Genomic DNA, 17,022 nt, shown 5'->3' with positions numbered 1-17,022 from the left:
TTGCACACAATATTCCAAACAGTGGCCTAACCAATGTCCTATACAGCCGCAACATGACCTCCCAACTCCTGTACTCCAGACTCTGACCAATAAAGGAAAGCATACCAAACGCCTTCTTCACTATCTTATCTACTTGTGACTCCACTTTCAAGGAGCTATGAACCTGCACTCCAAGGTCTCTTATTTCAGCAACACTCCCTAGGACCTTACCATTAAGTGTATAAGTCCTGCTAAGATTTGCTTTCCCAAAATGCAGCACCTCTCATTTATCTGAATTAAACTCCATCTGCCACTTCTCAGCCCATTGGCCCATCTGGTCAAGATCCTGTTGTAATCTGAGAAAACCCTCTTCGCTGTCCACTACACCTCCAATTTTGGTGTCATCTGCAAACTTACTAACTATACCTCTTATGTTCGCATCCAAATCATTTATGTAAATGACAAAAAGTAAAGGACCCAGCACTGATCCTTGTGTCACTCTACTGGTCACAGGCCTCCAGTCTGAAAAACAACCCTCCACCACCACCCTCTGTCTTCTAAGCCAGTTCTGTATCCAAATGGCTAGTTCTCCATGTATTCCATGAGATCTAACCTTGCTAACTAGTCTCCCATGCCTTACTGAAGTCCATATAGATCACATCTACTACTCTGCCCTCATCTATCCTCTTGTTACTTCTTCAAAAAACTCAATCAAGTTTGTGAGACATGATTTCCCACACATACAGCCATGTTGACTATCCCTAATCAGTCCTTGCCTTTCCAAATACATGTACATCCTGTCCCTCAGGACTCCCTCCAACAACTTGCTCGCCAGTCAATAGTTCCTGGCTTGTCTTTACCACCCTTAAAGAGTGGTACCACGTTAGCCAACCTCAGTCTTCCAGCACCTCATCTGTGACTATCGATGATACAAATATCTCTGTAAGAGGCCCAGCAATCACTTCTCTAGCTTCCATAGAGTTCTCGGGTACACGTGATCAGGTCCTCGGGATTTATCCACCTTTATTCCTTTCCAGACATGTTGGCAAATTGGACTAGGTCAGATTGGTGCCGACACGTTGGACCAAAAGATCTGTTTCCACGCTCTATGACTCTATGACTGAGTTCAGTGCCACTGACACTCACAAGAAGGCTGGAAAGAAATGAAATAAGTCAGTGATCTGCTGTGCTCTAAAAAGGTTCCTGGCACCATTTTATCTCTGTTACCTCAATCTCCAGGGCATCACTAAGTTTCATTGTCGTCGTTCAGGCATCTCACAAAAGTTCATAGCCTGCAACACTGAGGATCACATGCATGATGGGCACTCAAAGGCACACATCTACCTCCTCCTCTGAAACCTTCCAGCCAATTTCACTTCCTCCTCACCTTGTCACTGTGCCTGATGATGATTGCTCACAAACTGTCCCTTCTCGCTGACTCATAACAAGAAAAAATTGGCCATAATTGGAACTTTAAGAAAAGGGCTATTGAATGGGCCAGAGACTGTTTCTATGGCATATCTTGATTGTATGAATGTTATTTGGGAAGAAGAGATCAGTTCTGAGAACAGGGTAGTTAATGAAATACAATTGTTTGCAGGTTGGCTTCTTGCCACCTGATGGTGAGAAATTATTCTCCCCATGGAGGATGAATTGCATACATTTAACTTGATGGCAAGTATCTGATTTTTGGACTCTTGTCCAATTAACTCCTTATGCTACACTCTCCATATTCTTGCCACATCAGGGAGTGTACAGTTGTGACGCATGAATCATTAGCAATTCTGTTTGATTTATGACTTATATTTCTGTCATGTTTGTCATATATTGAAAGATGCCCCAGAGATTTTGGAATATGGTGGGAAGTGAGCTTATGCTGACTGTCTCACTTTTACCCCACACTTTGGTTCTCTTTGAGATCACGTTATTGTCCAAAAGCTTGGAATGGAAGTTTTTGAATAAGTTGAGAGATGAAAAGGCAGAGATACTGAGAAGGAAATTTCTTGTTACAGATAGCTTAAGGAACAGCCAGTGATGCAAGTTGGAGAAACCAGAGGCAAGTACATGGAGAGACATAGAATGGTAGATCAGAGTTAGGGCTTGGCTAGTGTAACAATACAATGAAAAAGTGTATTTTGTCCATTTTTTTAATGACGAGAGGTTGAGACAAAGGTAGCGAACCGTCTGTTGCAAGCCAATAAAATTAACAGCTTGTGAGGCCTTGGGTTTTTAAAAAAAGTTGGAGCAGTGGAGGAACATAAATGGGTGACGTTAGGCTTGCACAGAAATAGGGCTTCAATAGTTGATGGGGTTTTGAAGATGGTTGTTGAAGATGTTAGGTCTTTCTCAATTGCAGCTAAAAGCAGGATTCTCTTTGTCTTTGTCTGTCTTTCTTTCTTTCTCTCCTCTTTTTCCCCCCCCCCCCTCTCGCTCTATATCTCTCGCTCTATATCTCTCGCTCTATATCTCTCGCTCTATATCTCTCGCTCTATATCTCTCGCTCTATATCTCTCGCTCTATATCTCTCGCTCTATATCTCTCGCTCTATATCTCTCGCTCTATATCTCTCGCTCTATATCTCTCGCTCTATATCTCTCGCTCTATATCTCTCGCTCTATATCTCTCGCTCTATATCTCTCGCTCTATATCTCTCGCTCTATATCTCTCGCTCTATATCTCTCGCTCTATATCTCTCGCTCTATATCTCTCGCTCTATATCTCTCGCTCTATATCTCTCGCTCTATATCTCTCGCTCTATATCTCTCGCTCTATATCTCTCGCTCTATATCTCTCGCTCTATATCTCTCGCTCTATATCTCTCGCTCTATATCTCTCGCTCTATATCTCTCGCTCTATATCTCTCGCTCTATATCTCTCGCTCTATATCTCTCGCTCTATATCTCTCGCTCTATATCTCTCGCTCTATATCTCTCGCTCTATATCTCTCGCTCTATATCTCTCGCTCTATATCTCTCGCTCTATATCTCTCGCTCTATATCTCTCGCTCTATATCTCTCGCTCTATATCTCTCGCTCTATATCTCTCGCTCTATATCTCTCGCTCTATATCTCTCGCTCTATATCTCTCGCTCTATATCTCTCGCTCTATATCTCTCGCTCTATATCTCTCGCTCTATATCTCTCGCTCTATATCTCTCGCTCTATATCTCTCGCTCTATATCTCTCGCTCTATATCTCTCGCTCTATATCTCTCGCTCTATATCTCTCGCTCTATATCTCTCGCTCTATATCTCTCGCTCTATATCTCTCGCTCTATATCTCTCGCTCTATATCTCTCGCTCTATATCTCTCGCTCTATATCTCTCGCTCTATATCTCTCGCTCTATATCTCTCGCTCTATATCTCTCGCTCTATATCTCTCGCTCTATATCTCTCGCTCTATATCTCTCGCTCTATATCTCTCGCTCTATATCTCTCGCTCTATATCTCTCGCTCTATATCTCTCGCTCTATATCTCTCGCTCTATATCTCTCGCTCTATATCTCTCGCTCTATATCTCTCGCTCTATATCTCTCGCTCTATATCTCTCGCTCTATATCTCTCGCTCTATATCTCTCGCTCTATATCTCTCGCTCTATATCTCTCGCTCTATATCTCTCGCTCTATATCTCTCGCTCTATATCTCTCGCTCTATATCTCTCGCTCTATATCTCTCGCTCTATATCTCTCGCTCTATATCTCTCGCTCTATATCTATCGCTCTATATCGCTCTATATCGCTCTATATCGCTCTCTGTCTCGTTCTCGCGCGCTCTTTCTCTCTCTCTTTCGCGCTCTTTCTCTCTCCCTTTCGCGCTCTTTCTCTCTCTCTTTCGCGCTCTTTCTCTCTCTCGCGCTCTTTCTTTTTCTTTCCTTCCCTCTCTTTTTCCCTCTTTCGTTGGAGTTAAGAAGAAAGTGTGTTTTGCTTAAAAGTAAGTTGTGTTACCAATCAAATTACACCTGGAACCCAGCACCTTACACTTGCTTTTAAATAAGATAAAAATTAGAGACTAGACTAACTACTTGTCATATTTGAAGGGGGTTTAGTCGCAACACTGAGCATAGAGAGATATTTTGTATTTTTAAGAAGTGCATGCCATATAGTGTTTCACAGCTGTGCAATGATTTAAATGTTGGCAATGTAATTGTTCATAAAATTGTTGTGAAATCTGTTTTAGATTTTGAAATATCTTTTTCAAAGTATTTACACTGCAATCACAGAATCTACAGCAGAATCTACACAGAATTTACTCAAGCCTCCTTCATTTCTTCCTCATGCAGGTCTATCAGAACAATACTATATAGTTTCATATTTATGTGCCTATCTCACTTTATTTTAAGTAAGTCTACAGTATTCATGGCAGTTACCGTCTCTCGTAAAAGGTTATATATTGTCATAACTCCTTTAGATCAAACATTTTCTGTTTGATTTCTTGGTGACTATCGTATATAAATAGCCTTTAGCTGTTCACCTCGGAAACATTATTTGTGCGTCTGGAAATCTTTCAAAATCCAAAATTAATAATCTGATATAACGTGATGTGGTTATTTGTTTTTTCTCTCAAGGCCACTTCTTGCTACCCAACTTTTAACAGTTCCTATTAATAAGTCAGTTCTCTTGCAAGTTGGCTTTGGATCACTTAAGTAGAAAATATCTTTTCAAATCTCTACCAGTAATAATTAAATTAATGAATATTGGTTTAGTTAGAGAAAAGCGTAAACTGTAGATTAGTTAATACTTTCATTAATGTGGTATTTATTGGTGAGTTATCTGGGCAGTCATAATTTCAATTTGCACCACAATTTCATGAAGAGGGGAGTGTACCCTTGCTCCAAGAATGTACTTTATGATTCAGAAGGGGAAGCTTCTGGGATGAGTTTTTCCTGGTCTGAGGGCCTCCTTTTTCATAGCAATAGAAGTCCAACATTGAAATCCACAGTGGATCTATGGATTGAGAAAGAAATGTCCATAATTTAAAATGAAATCAAAATGTAGCAAGAAGTAGATGTTTTTTTTGGGGTGGGGGTAAAAAGTGTGTTTTGCATAATTACTGTAAAGTTCAGTGAACACATTTTCCTGATATAAGTATCAGATCAAATGCTGTAGTTTTCTCGATTGATTTTGGAATAGTAACTTAAAAATAAAGTGGAGCACAAAATTCATACAACTAGCAGGTACAATTCACTGAACTTTGGATTCTGGTGAGAATAGTAAAATTATTTTTTTCATGAAAATACTGTGAACCAGCCATGTGCAAAACAGTAATTTTTGGTTAGCTATTGAATTGATATAGTGAATATAAACTTGTCACTGTCTTGAAATTAGATCTACTTATTATTTAAATATGCATTTAGGTTTTCTCACTTTATCATGATGATGTCGTGCTGGACAAACCCCGAATCACGTGGAATACAATTTCAAGCCAATATTTCAATTACCCAGCTAGCAACCTTTAAACTTAAAATATATTTCATTGGATGCTTTTGTTGCAATGTTTGTGTTGCCATCGATACATTAGCAACAGTCTTCAGTGGAATAAGTTCTGATCTATTTAGTTTAAAATGAGTACTAGTTGCTCTATGTAACCAAGAAACTGAATACTCATGACTTTCACCAGTTACGTGGGGTCAGATTCAGGTGCAATTTATTATCAATGAACATGTTGAGTCACTTCAGAGTTTTCTGCTAATTATTGCATTTCCACAGTTATCTTCAAAACACTTGATTTGTTTATGGTTTTGTATGTGCACTTCTTTCTGAACAAAGATATTTTTGTCATATCAAGTTTCAGTGTTTGGACAGACGAAGCCTAAAGGGTTAAAGATGCATGTTTGCCCAAAATCAATGTTTTCAACACAGGAAATCAAATCATTATGTGGATTAACTTGGTCTGAATTGACTTGCTCCACTATTTTTTTTGTACCATTTACCTAACAGCTACAGTATTCTGGAGATACCAGAGCATGAGAATTGAGCACAAATTGCATCAACACTAGCACTCTGTTACGTTCAACTATATATTATATGACTGGAGGATGTGCTTTGCCTATACATCCTGCAGGGGACTTCTGAAATAATTTTATTCTGGAATTTTTAAAAACATTATTTAAACATGAATTAATTCCAATATGTGTTTTTTTTTTCTGTCTTGGGAGTATGGAGAATTTTCTTTGTTGTCACACGACTGAATCTGTATTCTACTGATCATTGTTTTTACTGTGTAATGCTGTTTCATCTGGATCAGCAGTTAATTCTAATTTTGTGTCAATTAACTGCATTCATGTAATTGAGGCTAATAGAAGTACATGACAATCCCCTGCCAATATACTGCATTTCATAATCTAATGACAGCAGAGATCTGACAAAACAAGTTGAAGCGTATGTTTTAAAAAATATTTTCTGTCACTTCGTGTTCTGTACGTACAGCATTCCTTTTTTTTCCCTCCTTAAATCTTTGATACTGTTGTCATGCATGCTGACAAAGGTTCAGCACTGTTCTAATTAGCCTCAAGGAACTGTTTGGAATCGGGTTTTTTTTTGGAAGAATTCCACGCATTAAATTGACCCTTCTGCATGTCCCCCTATTATTCATAAGTTGATCTCTGATAGCACTGTGCAGGCTCTGCTGGATGCTGGTAGCAGAACATGAGTAGCTGGCAGAGATGTAACCTAAATTTGGGACATTTATCTTATTATGCTCAATAGTCAGCCAAACTAGATAGCTAATAAAATCACAATCAAAGCAGGCTCTCTGGAATTTGAAAGACCTTCTGATATTCTGGCAACACGTCTAGATGACAATTTACAGCTTGTAGGAGGTTAGGGTAGAAAACTGTCTTGAAACTAAAGGGTGCGCCAAATATTCTCCTTTTTTACCTAACTGGAGGAGGGAAAAGGGGAAGCCTTGAACAGTTCTCACTGGCCCTAATCAACATAACAGCCTCAGCTGCCCCTTGGATCCCCTGCCAGGTCCCTATCATCTTCTGATCAAATATTAATGTGTGATACTCTGCTTGCTCGCTAATCCAAAGCCAATTAATATTATCTGTCAATTATTTACAGATCCTGAGGTGCGGAGACAATTCCCTGAGGACTACAGCGACCAGGTTTGGAATGCGTAATTAACTTTTTTTAACATAGCAAAATTTATTTCAGAGTCACTCAAGATATCACTGCTGTTCAGTTTAATGAAGGAGACAAATGAATTTTTTTGGGGAAGAGATGGGGGTGATAATTAAGAGCCACTGATGAAGATGATGATGACATTGACAGTTTGTAAAAATATACAGTAGGAGGCAAAATTTGCAACCCAGCATGGCTTTTTTCAAAGCAATTCTATGTAGTAAAATCCATACTTGCTTACATGGACAACAGATGATTTTTTTTGAGTTTTCTTTGTAGATGATATCTGGCAAATAGCTGTTTAAATGACAAATTGGAAGTTCAAGAAAAAAAGAGCATCAGCAGTATGAGATTCAGACATTGCTTCTGTGAAATTTATCAAGTTCTAATATATGATTGTGTGACTGCACTGGGATAGTTTCTCTAACCAGTTCTGTTGATGGTACTTCTGAAAAAATGCTGATTTATTGTATACACTATCCCATTACAATATTAAATGTAGAAAGATGCAAGCTTACTGTTAATTGTTTCCAAACTAAAGAATCGTAGAAAATTTGTTACATGTTATGTTTCAATTTATCTTCCTCTTCCTTTGAGTCCCCAAGACTCAGAGTGGACTATGGATCGCTCTGCGTTTAAGCTGTTTTTACAATGATTGCTAGGAGGCATGCGAGAGCAGCTTGTATTTGTTGCTGTTTAATCCACCTCTCTCCTTGTGGGAATGGCCCGAGTTTGACCGCATGCAGCCTTTTGATCGAATGGAAAGATCTGTATCGCTATTTTATATTTTTCATATTTATTCCTCATTAAATTTATTATACCAATTGAAAGCCAATAAAAAACTTAGAGAAATTCTCCCCAACGGTTCATCTCTCCTTGCCCCATCCCCATGACAAAATCATCCCTAAAATCATTATTGTCCTATAGATCCTTTTGTTCAAGGTGCTGAATATTGCTGGTGTACTCCAGTCATCCTTTGGCACCATTAGTGTGATGTTACTATTCTCAATGTGTAAGGCATTCGGTGAGGTCTGCTGACCTCCAATGTACTCTTGTCTAGGGGAGTCAGTCCTTGGTCTAAGACTTTGAACTGAACGGTAGCATTCCTATTACAAATAGCTGAGATGAACTAAAGTTTAGGGGAACAGGCATATTTTAGGAAATAAAGCTGTTTTTGAGCTGAAGAGGCTGCAAAGAGTGGGGAACTGAAGGTGCTACAATCTGACAAATACCAAGGACCTGCATTCTGATTCTGAAAGAGAACTGCAGTGATTGTGGATATTGTCTCTGGTTATAATTTTTGAAAATCTCCTTGATTCATGAATAGTTCTAACAAATTGTAGATTAGCAAACATAATACCATTATTCAAGAGGAAGCCAGGAACCACTGGCCAGACAGTCAATAGTCGTTGGGAAAATGCTGGAATGCATAATTAAGACATTTTTAAGAATAAACTTAGAAAAGCATTGTAAATGGTAATTATAAAAAGATAACATAGTTTCACAAATGTAAAATCATAATTGAGAAATTTACTAGAGCTTTTTTGAGGATGTAGCTGACAGGATAGATTTAAAGGGAATCACTCACGTAATGTATCCGAAAGAAAGCTAGGTGTGAAAATAAGCTGCAAGAAGGGTTTAAAAGCTGAAGAAATATAAACAACAGCAAAATACTGCTAGAAATCTGAAATAAAAGCAGAAAATGCTGGAAGTAGTTAGCAGTTCAGGCAGCGTCTGTGGAGAGAAACAGATTTGTTTCAGATGCAATACTTTTATTCAGCTTTTGTTGCTTTTTATTATTCCCCTTATAAAGATATATAGATATATTAAGTGAATGGAGACCAAAGCAGAAAGTATAATGTGGGAAAGTGTGAAATTGGCAGTCAGAATGGCGAAGCAGAATATTTTAAAAAAGGGATAAGACCTGACATCTTGGTGTTCAAAGGGACTTGGGCATATTAGATAGAAATTTATTGTTACATGTATTTGTGAAAATACAATAAAATGTACATACGCCTCCACAAAAACAGTGCTGTGTGTGTGTGTGTGTGTGTGTGTGTATGTATATGAGACAAAGACAACAGGAGTTTGGGGGGTGGGGGGGAGGGGAGTGGTGAGCGCAAGTGTCACAACTGTCGAGGCCAGGGGGCTTCTCAACTGTTGTAGATTGGAGCCTTCTCAAAACTGCCAAGGACCTGGAACTGTCTGACTGAAACTGCCACACCCAGCCACAGAAATAACAAAAGATTAATGTGATACAAAAGGTGAAGTTAAAAAATAATTATTTTTAAAAATGCGACCAGTCAGCTGAAAAGGAATGGGTGGGCTGGGAGCCTGAACACTACCTAACCTGCCCTCCCGATGATCTTGCATGACTACTACAAGAAACAGAGTGTACAGGTAGAGCACCCAGTTAGGAAATTGAATTGTGACGTTTGCCTTTATTGTAAGGGTAATTGTTACAATTCTACAGCATCTTGTTGAAACCAAACAGAATACAGTGCGCAGCTTTGCCCTCCATATTTAGGGAAGGACATAATTATAGTGGTGATGGTGCAGAGAAAGTGCAGTAGATTGGTTCCTGTGATGAAGCAGTTGTCCAGTATTGAAATGCAGAGTAAATTGCACCAATACTCTTTGGAATTTAGGAGAATGAGAGGTGATTTCATTGAAACACACGATTGATAGGCCTTGACAGTGTTTACTGAGAAGTTGCACCTCTGCCTAGAAAATGTAGGCAGATTCTCTGCAGAGGGACCAATCATTTTGGACACCGATGATGAGAAATTTCTTTACTCTAAATGTTGTTAATCTTTGGAATTCTCTACCCAGTTGGTTCTGGACCCTTCATCATTGAAAATATTTAAAGTTGGGATGGACAGAAAATTCAGTGAACTTTTCAGAAAATCGATTGATGTGAAGAATGAATAGTAAAGTGTAACTTATGGTGATGATTAACCATGATTGTATTGAATGGCAGAGTAGATTTAAGGGGCCATGTTGTCTACTGTTTCTTGTGATCTTAAATGTATCCTATGTTCTTTAAAGCTCTTATAATATAAACAGGAAATGCTGGAAGAAAATCTGACAGTTCAACAACATTTGTGGAGAGCGAATTCAAATTTCAGATCTCAGACATGTCATCAGGCTCCTCAGCTTTTAGTTGTTTCTGTTTTTTATATATATATTTAGTGAGATTTTGGAGTCATGTATTGTTTGACGGAGTTGTAGGGCACTGGTGCATCTGAATTCTGCCCTCTGTGATAGTGGTCAGATACCTTACCTAAAAAGACAGTACAGTCTCTAAATCTCAAACACCTCTTACACTTTGCTTGTTAGGAGTGGATAGACATGCTTTTTGACTGGGGGAAAAGGTGCATTTTTCAGGTGGACAGAAATGTGCAGAAGTAAATAGTCCTTTATGGTGGGAGAGAAATCTGTACATATCCAGTCACAAATGTACTGTTGTATATTTCATCTTTTACAAATATTTAATCTCAATAGTTGAATTAAAATGAGTAAAATTGAATAGCTTACTGTCAACAGAAATGTTTCAAGTGTAAAGCAGAAAATATGTGTACTTTCAAAAGTAAATCTTCCTTTTTTATAATTTGATAAATTTAAAATAAATGGATTTTTGTCTTTTTTTTTCACAGATAATAAAACTTTCCCATCAGTGCCACAGTGTATGCACTATCAAAATAATGAATGCATAGGAGTGATTTCTCATCTGGGGGTTTAGACTGTGGTTTAAAACTCCTTGAGCTTATTTGACCTTATAGATGTCATCTGAAGCTCTATATGTGATTGCTGTCCTGTAAATCATCTTGGGCACATATGAGTCTTTATTAATAAACAAATCTGGGAGATGCAGCATTTTAAAAAAAAAAAGCCTCACCATTGGTTTCTTTGTTTTTGGTGCTTACACAAAGGACTTATTCTTAATGTATTTCTGAATTAATGGCTTAAATCATTTGCATGTACGTAAATAAAGATGTGTAGCGGCTTTAAGTCTTGTTCCTTTGAAAAAAATGTTTGGTTTAGCTTTGATTTTAATGGGAAAAATGGTGGCCTTTTTGTTAGCTAGAAGTGCCTATTTGCTGTTTTTTTCTGATAGAAGTAAACTTTACATTGACTCTGTCTTGTAACTGCCAAAAGAAAAATGATTTTTTTTTAAAAGTATTGCTTGTAAAGAAGACTTCAAATCCCAATATGTCTGCTTGTTTGTGGGTAAAATAAATTTTAAATGTACTGTAGTCATTGCAGAGGATCAGAGACTTTGATGCTGCAACTACCAGTGATATTTTATTCCTGAAGGTCTTTATACTTCTGCAGGGGACTCTGTCACAAATTATTGTGGCTCGATCCTTTAGAAACCGAAAAAGCATGTTACTTCAGCATCTGTGACTGACTAATGATGGCCAGGCTTTTGGCTTCCCTTGAGCCACAAAGCTATTGCTGCCTTTAGAGAGGAAAAAGCATAAGAATAAAGGGGAGGGATGAAAGGGAGTCACAAATCTGTGGCCTCTGAGATGTATGACTGCTAGGCTGGTTGTCTGCGTGGTATGATAATCCATTTTGATCTCCTCAGTCTTAATTGTCTGCTAAAGACAAATGGGCAGTAAAAGTTCATCAGTTTCATCTTTGCTTCTCAATTATGGGCAGAATAAATGAGCCATCACTACAGAAGAAACCTTTCTTTTTGACACGGAAGTAATGCAGACCTGATGTGGTGTTACAAGTCTTTCTCCCTCATTATTTCAGATTCTTGGTGCTGATAGATCTCAGTGTTTCATGCAAAATGTAATCTGAAATGTAAATAAGTTGTTTGATACAAAGGGATGACGTAACAAATGCATTTTCCACATTGTAGCGGTCTTGCTTATAATTATTTACAAAGTGGAATTTCTCCCCTCATTTGTGTGAATATACTTATGGCAATGACATTCTGATGTATGACAAATTTAATACATAACATAGCTGCTATCTTACACAATATCTTGGCACAATAATAACTTTATAATTGATTTGAAATGAGATTACCATTCTAAATGGGGAAAAGTTGATTGGCCATACAGCATGAATCCTTTTAGAAATTTTGGATAAGTAGGTTTTTCAGTAGTGGAATGGCTGATTTTTATATAGTTGAAACTTTATTGCTGGAACAGCACAGCAGGTCAGGCAGCATCCAGGGAACAGGAGATTCGATGTTTCGGGCACAGGCCCTTCTTCAGGAATGAGCAGAGAGTGTTCAGCAGGAGAAGATAAAAGGTAGGGAGGAGGGACTTGGAGGAGGGGCGTTGGAAATGTGATAGGTGGAAAGAGGTCAAGGTGAGGGTGATAGGTCGGAGTAGGGTGGAGGCGGAGAGGTCAAGAAGAAGACTGCAGGACAGGAAGGCGGTGCCGGGCTGGAGGGATCCGGCTGAGACAAGGTGGGGGGAGGGGGGATGAAGAAACTGGTGAAGTCCAAGTTCATCCCCTGCGGTTGGAGGGCTCCCAGTCGGAAGATAAGACGCTCCTCCTCCGACCGTCGCATTGTTGTGGTTTGGCGGTGGATGAGTCCAATGACCTGCATATCCTCGGTGGAGTGGGAGGGGGAGTTGAAATGCTATGCTACAGGGTGGTTGGGTTGGTTCGTCCGGGTGGCCCAGAGGTGCTCTCTGAATCGCTCCGCAAGTAGGCGGCCTGTCTCCCCAATATAGAATTTGAATTTGAAGGGGACTAATCATTTTGGAACTGCAGCTACAAGAGCAGATATAGGAATCCTGCCTGTCCATTGTCTGCAAGGTGTGAGTCACCACTGTGATAGAAGGCTACTAAGAGCCTGGATAAGTATAGTTACAACCACACTCAAGGAGATTGACAGCATCCAGGATGAAGCAACCCATAACCACAAGCATTCACTCTCTCTGTCACCAATGCTCAATAGCAGCAATGTGTACCATTTACAAGATGCACTGCAAAAATTCAGCAAGCCTCCTGAGATAGCACCTTATAAACCCATGATCACCAGCATTTAGTAGGAGAAGGGCAGCAGACATACGGGAATACCACCATCTGCAAGTACGCCTCCAACCTACTTACCATGATGGGAGGAGGTGTAGTCCAGGTAGCTGTGGGAGTCGGTAGGTTTGTAGTAGATGTCCGTGTTGATTCGGTCGCCTGAGATAGAAACAGAAAGGTCTAGGAAGGGGAGGGAGGAGTCCGAGACTGTCCAGGTGAATTTGAGGTCGGGGTGGAAGGTGTTCGTGTAGTGGATGAACCGTTCAACCTCCTCGTGGGAGCACGAGGTAGCGCCGATACAGTCATCAATGTGATTTTTATATATACAAAGTAATTATTTTTAAAAATGTAACATTGTCAAGATGGGAATGATACTTTATTCAAGTGTTTTAACTTTTGTTAAGCTAGGAGTCATTAAACAATCATTACAATCAGTATAATGCTTATTTCTAGCAGTGACTTTTTTTATTGGAAGCCCATGATTATAATCACAATGTAACATAACATATTTCATCAGTTGATTAACATAGTTTTCCCATAAGAGATGAAAATTACAAACCATTGTTTGCAGTGGGCTGCAATGCTTATCCCAAGCTCCCAATAAGCTATTTAAATCAAGCCACTCCCCAAAAGAATGCAAAGTAAAAACATTGAAACACTTGAGGGATTTATTTCAGCAGGTAAGTAGCTCATATGGTGCATAATCCATCCAAAGTTTTAAATCCCAGTTTTAATTCCTGATGCGTGTTGAGTTAGTTGATCTTTGGTGATGCAAGGGTGGGTGTTTTATAATTGAATTTGGTTTTGGGGATTGTTTTTCCAGTTTTCCAGCAGTTCCACAATAATTTACATTTATATAGTGTTTTGAAAACGTTATTGACATCTTCAGTTGCTTCACAGTTCAAGTCGAGCCTCCACATGAAGAGGGGAAGACTTGGGGAACTAGTTGAAATTGTGTTTGAAGAAGTAAGATTTAAGGAGGTTTTTTTAAGCAAGGGTAAGATAACAGCAAATTCTACTTATGTCAACTGATTCCAGAAATGGTGACTCAAGGTCACTGTGTGAATGGATGATGATAGCATTAGGCTCGGTTGTTGAATGCCTTTTATGTAGAATTGCACACTGATGCTGATAGTTAAAGTTTATATGTGGAAAAAGACATCTGAATGAAGTATCATAGGGCTATCACCATTCATTAAAATGAAACACTGACTCCAGGAGAATAAAGATTGTAGGAACAAATTACTTCAGATGCTGGAATCTGTATTGAAAACAACATGCTGGAGATCCCAGCAGGTCAGGCAGCATCCATGGAGAGAGAGCTTTGATAAAGAGTTATCTGGATGAGTCTTCTAGACTCAAAATGTTAGCTTGCACTCTCTCCATGGATGCTGTGATCTCTAGCATTTGTTGTTTTCAATGATGATTATAGTATTGTTTCTGATATGTGACTGTGAAATTGTGGATCTTCCCATAAACACAAAAGATAGAGAGTGAAGTGTGTATGTGTGTATGTGTGTGTGTGACTTTTTTTAAAAAAAAAAAGGGCTAGGTGCAGAACAAAAGCAGAATCTAGAATGGCCACATGAATTCTGAAACACCGTGTGCTTAAGCTATGAGAGCAGGTGAGATCATTCCCCTGCATGAGAGGTGCTAAGCACCAGGATGCAGGTTAACAGGCAAACAAACAATAATGTGAAGTATTTTTATAGTGCAGCCTGGTAAATGAAACTGCATTGAGGTTTGCATCAGGGTCGATGGTGTGGGCAGAGAAGGAGAGTTTATCCATTGCCCTTAACTAATTTATATTACATGAGTGGAATGACGTTTGCGCTAATGATAAAATTGCTATCTAGCTAGTAAAATTATTGAATGCAAATGTTTGGTTATATGCACCATGTGCAGGAATAGCCATGGTATCTAGTTAAAGTGGAGGTGGTGGGCTCACTGTCCAGAGGACCAAGTGGCTTGGGTTCATATCCCTCATAGCAGGTCGTGAATTTTAAATTTAGTAAAAGGAAAGTCTAGGATTACAACATTACTCTAATGGTTACCATGTTAATGCTCATTGTCATATGAACCCATCTGGTTCACTCATGTCCTTCAGGGAAGGAAATCTACCATCCTTACCTGGTGCGGCCTACACGTGACTTCAGACCCGCAGCAATGTAGTTGATTCTTAACAATGTTCTGGCAATTAGGGATGGGCAATAATGTAATAAATGCTGCCAAATATTTGAAGTCTTTGTGTAGGTAGATCTTTTCTGAATACCCTGTGTAACTATGACAAATGATTTGATTCCATTAAAATATTTCTGATTGTAATTTCAAGATCATCTATGTAAAAACAAGAAAGTGATTAGAATTAAATAAAAATATAAAATTGATCAAGCTTCAACACATAGCTGAAATGAAAAAAAAAATTTTAGTACTAATGGAATAAGTTATTTGGGCTAAATTTCCAAGCAGTCAGATTTTGTTTTGCTAAGTGCCAAATGATAGTAAGTTGGCTGATTATGTTTGTAGTTGATTCTTGTCAACCAATAAAGCTTAGATTCTGGCACGTTGAGGAAAACAAAATTTTCCTTGAGGCAAGATAGTTCTGTGGACTTTCAGCTTCTACAGTGATTCTCTGAAATTTTATAAAAAAGGTTTTGAAAAAGGAATAGTTTTCTATTGTAGTTTCACCCATAAGTTGTAAATTAGGTATCAAAATGCCATTTAAAGTTTTAAAAAAAGAAACAACATCTCAGGGCTCACTTTGAAATTTCTTTTTGGTTTTCTTTCCCTTTTTTTGATATGGTGGTCTTAACTGTATTATTTGATATTTCAAACATATTTTCACTGTTTCATTATCCCCAACATGACAGAAAATGGATGAGTAAGCTTGTTGCAATAATGCAGGGACAGTTTTGGTCACCTTTTTTTTAAGCCTGTCTTTCTGTTCTAGTAACAGCTTTATTTTGGCATTCTCCTAGCTCTGTCCTCTCATTAATTTCTAAGCATAAATTATTAAGCGAAATTAAAGGAGACTGAGGTGAGATGCTTCTCTCCGCTTCAACAGTAGAAAAATGACTGTTATTAGCTAAATGAACATATTTCAAATTTCTGCAGATCTAATCGGAGGATTTTAGAGTAGTTTTAGTTACAGGTTCATCAGTTTCTTAACAACAGCAATGACAGCTTACCTTTGCTCAGTGTTTTTAAGTATAGTTAGATTATTTCAAAAACCAGGCATGAGTTAGGGTGAGGAGATCAAGCAGTTATTGGAAACAAGATCAGAGGATGTGACTGAAGCCAGGATTGAAGAGATGGAAGACCAAAACAGAGAGTGATGTAGTAAGGCAGAACGTTGTGGAGTTCAAGGCTACAGTTGCTACATCATCAACCAATAGTCAAAGGTAAGATTGAGGAGGATCGTATAATTGAATGAACAGCTTCAGCTGGAGGAGGGGAGCCTGCAATTTGAGAAGTAGCGCCAGAGAATATTGTAGAAGTAATGGAGGTGACACCTTGAGGAAATTTGCAAATACGAATGAGTGTTTCAAAATTTGTGTATCTATACAAAATACATTGTTGATTGAAGAATTTTGTATGATTTTTATTTTAGGAAGGAGTGCAGATGCAGATGATGGGCAAGGCAGATGATCTGAGGTTCAAGGAGACCAGAACTTAGTGCCTCGGGATATATCTTGAGAGTTTTAGCAGTGGAGATGAGGTGGTGACAAGTATGCATTTTGTTGATAACCACCATTGCTGACCCATGTCAAAATAACATTGACTGGGGAAGCATTTTTTGCCTTGTTTGATTTGGAAAAATTAAGTGCAGTTATAAAGAAACACATTAATAGCAGTGTCTAAATGCTAACAAATTTGCTGATTTCTGCATTTGTACAGATCTCGGACTGGAGGCCTGTGA

General features: G+C 38.6%; 1 protein-coding gene across 5 annotated transcripts in view; it reads left to right on the top strand.

The window, feature by feature from the left end:
* The window catches only part of dennd1a (DENN/MADD domain containing 1A), a 523,293-nt gene that overhangs the window by 123,410 nt on the left and 382,861 nt on the right, over positions 1-17,022 (top strand). For all 5 annotated transcript variants that reach the window (XM_043720138.1, XM_043720136.1, XM_043720140.1 and 2 more), the window contains exon 3: positions 7,041-7,084. In XM_043720138.1, the coding sequence (XP_043576073.1) occupies positions 7,041-7,084 (44 nt within the window). The remainder of the gene's footprint in view (positions 1-7,040; positions 7,085-17,022) is intronic.

The sequence above is a fragment of the Chiloscyllium plagiosum genome, chromosome 30 (assembly GCF_004010195.1).
Source record: "Chiloscyllium plagiosum isolate BGI_BamShark_2017 chromosome 30, ASM401019v2, whole genome shotgun sequence".
In the NCBI taxonomy this organism is placed as follows: Eukaryota; Metazoa; Chordata; class Chondrichthyes; order Orectolobiformes; family Hemiscylliidae; genus Chiloscyllium; species Chiloscyllium plagiosum.
The sequence above is the reverse complement of the archived record's forward strand: the minus strand, read 5'-3'. Positions and strand labels throughout refer to the sequence as shown.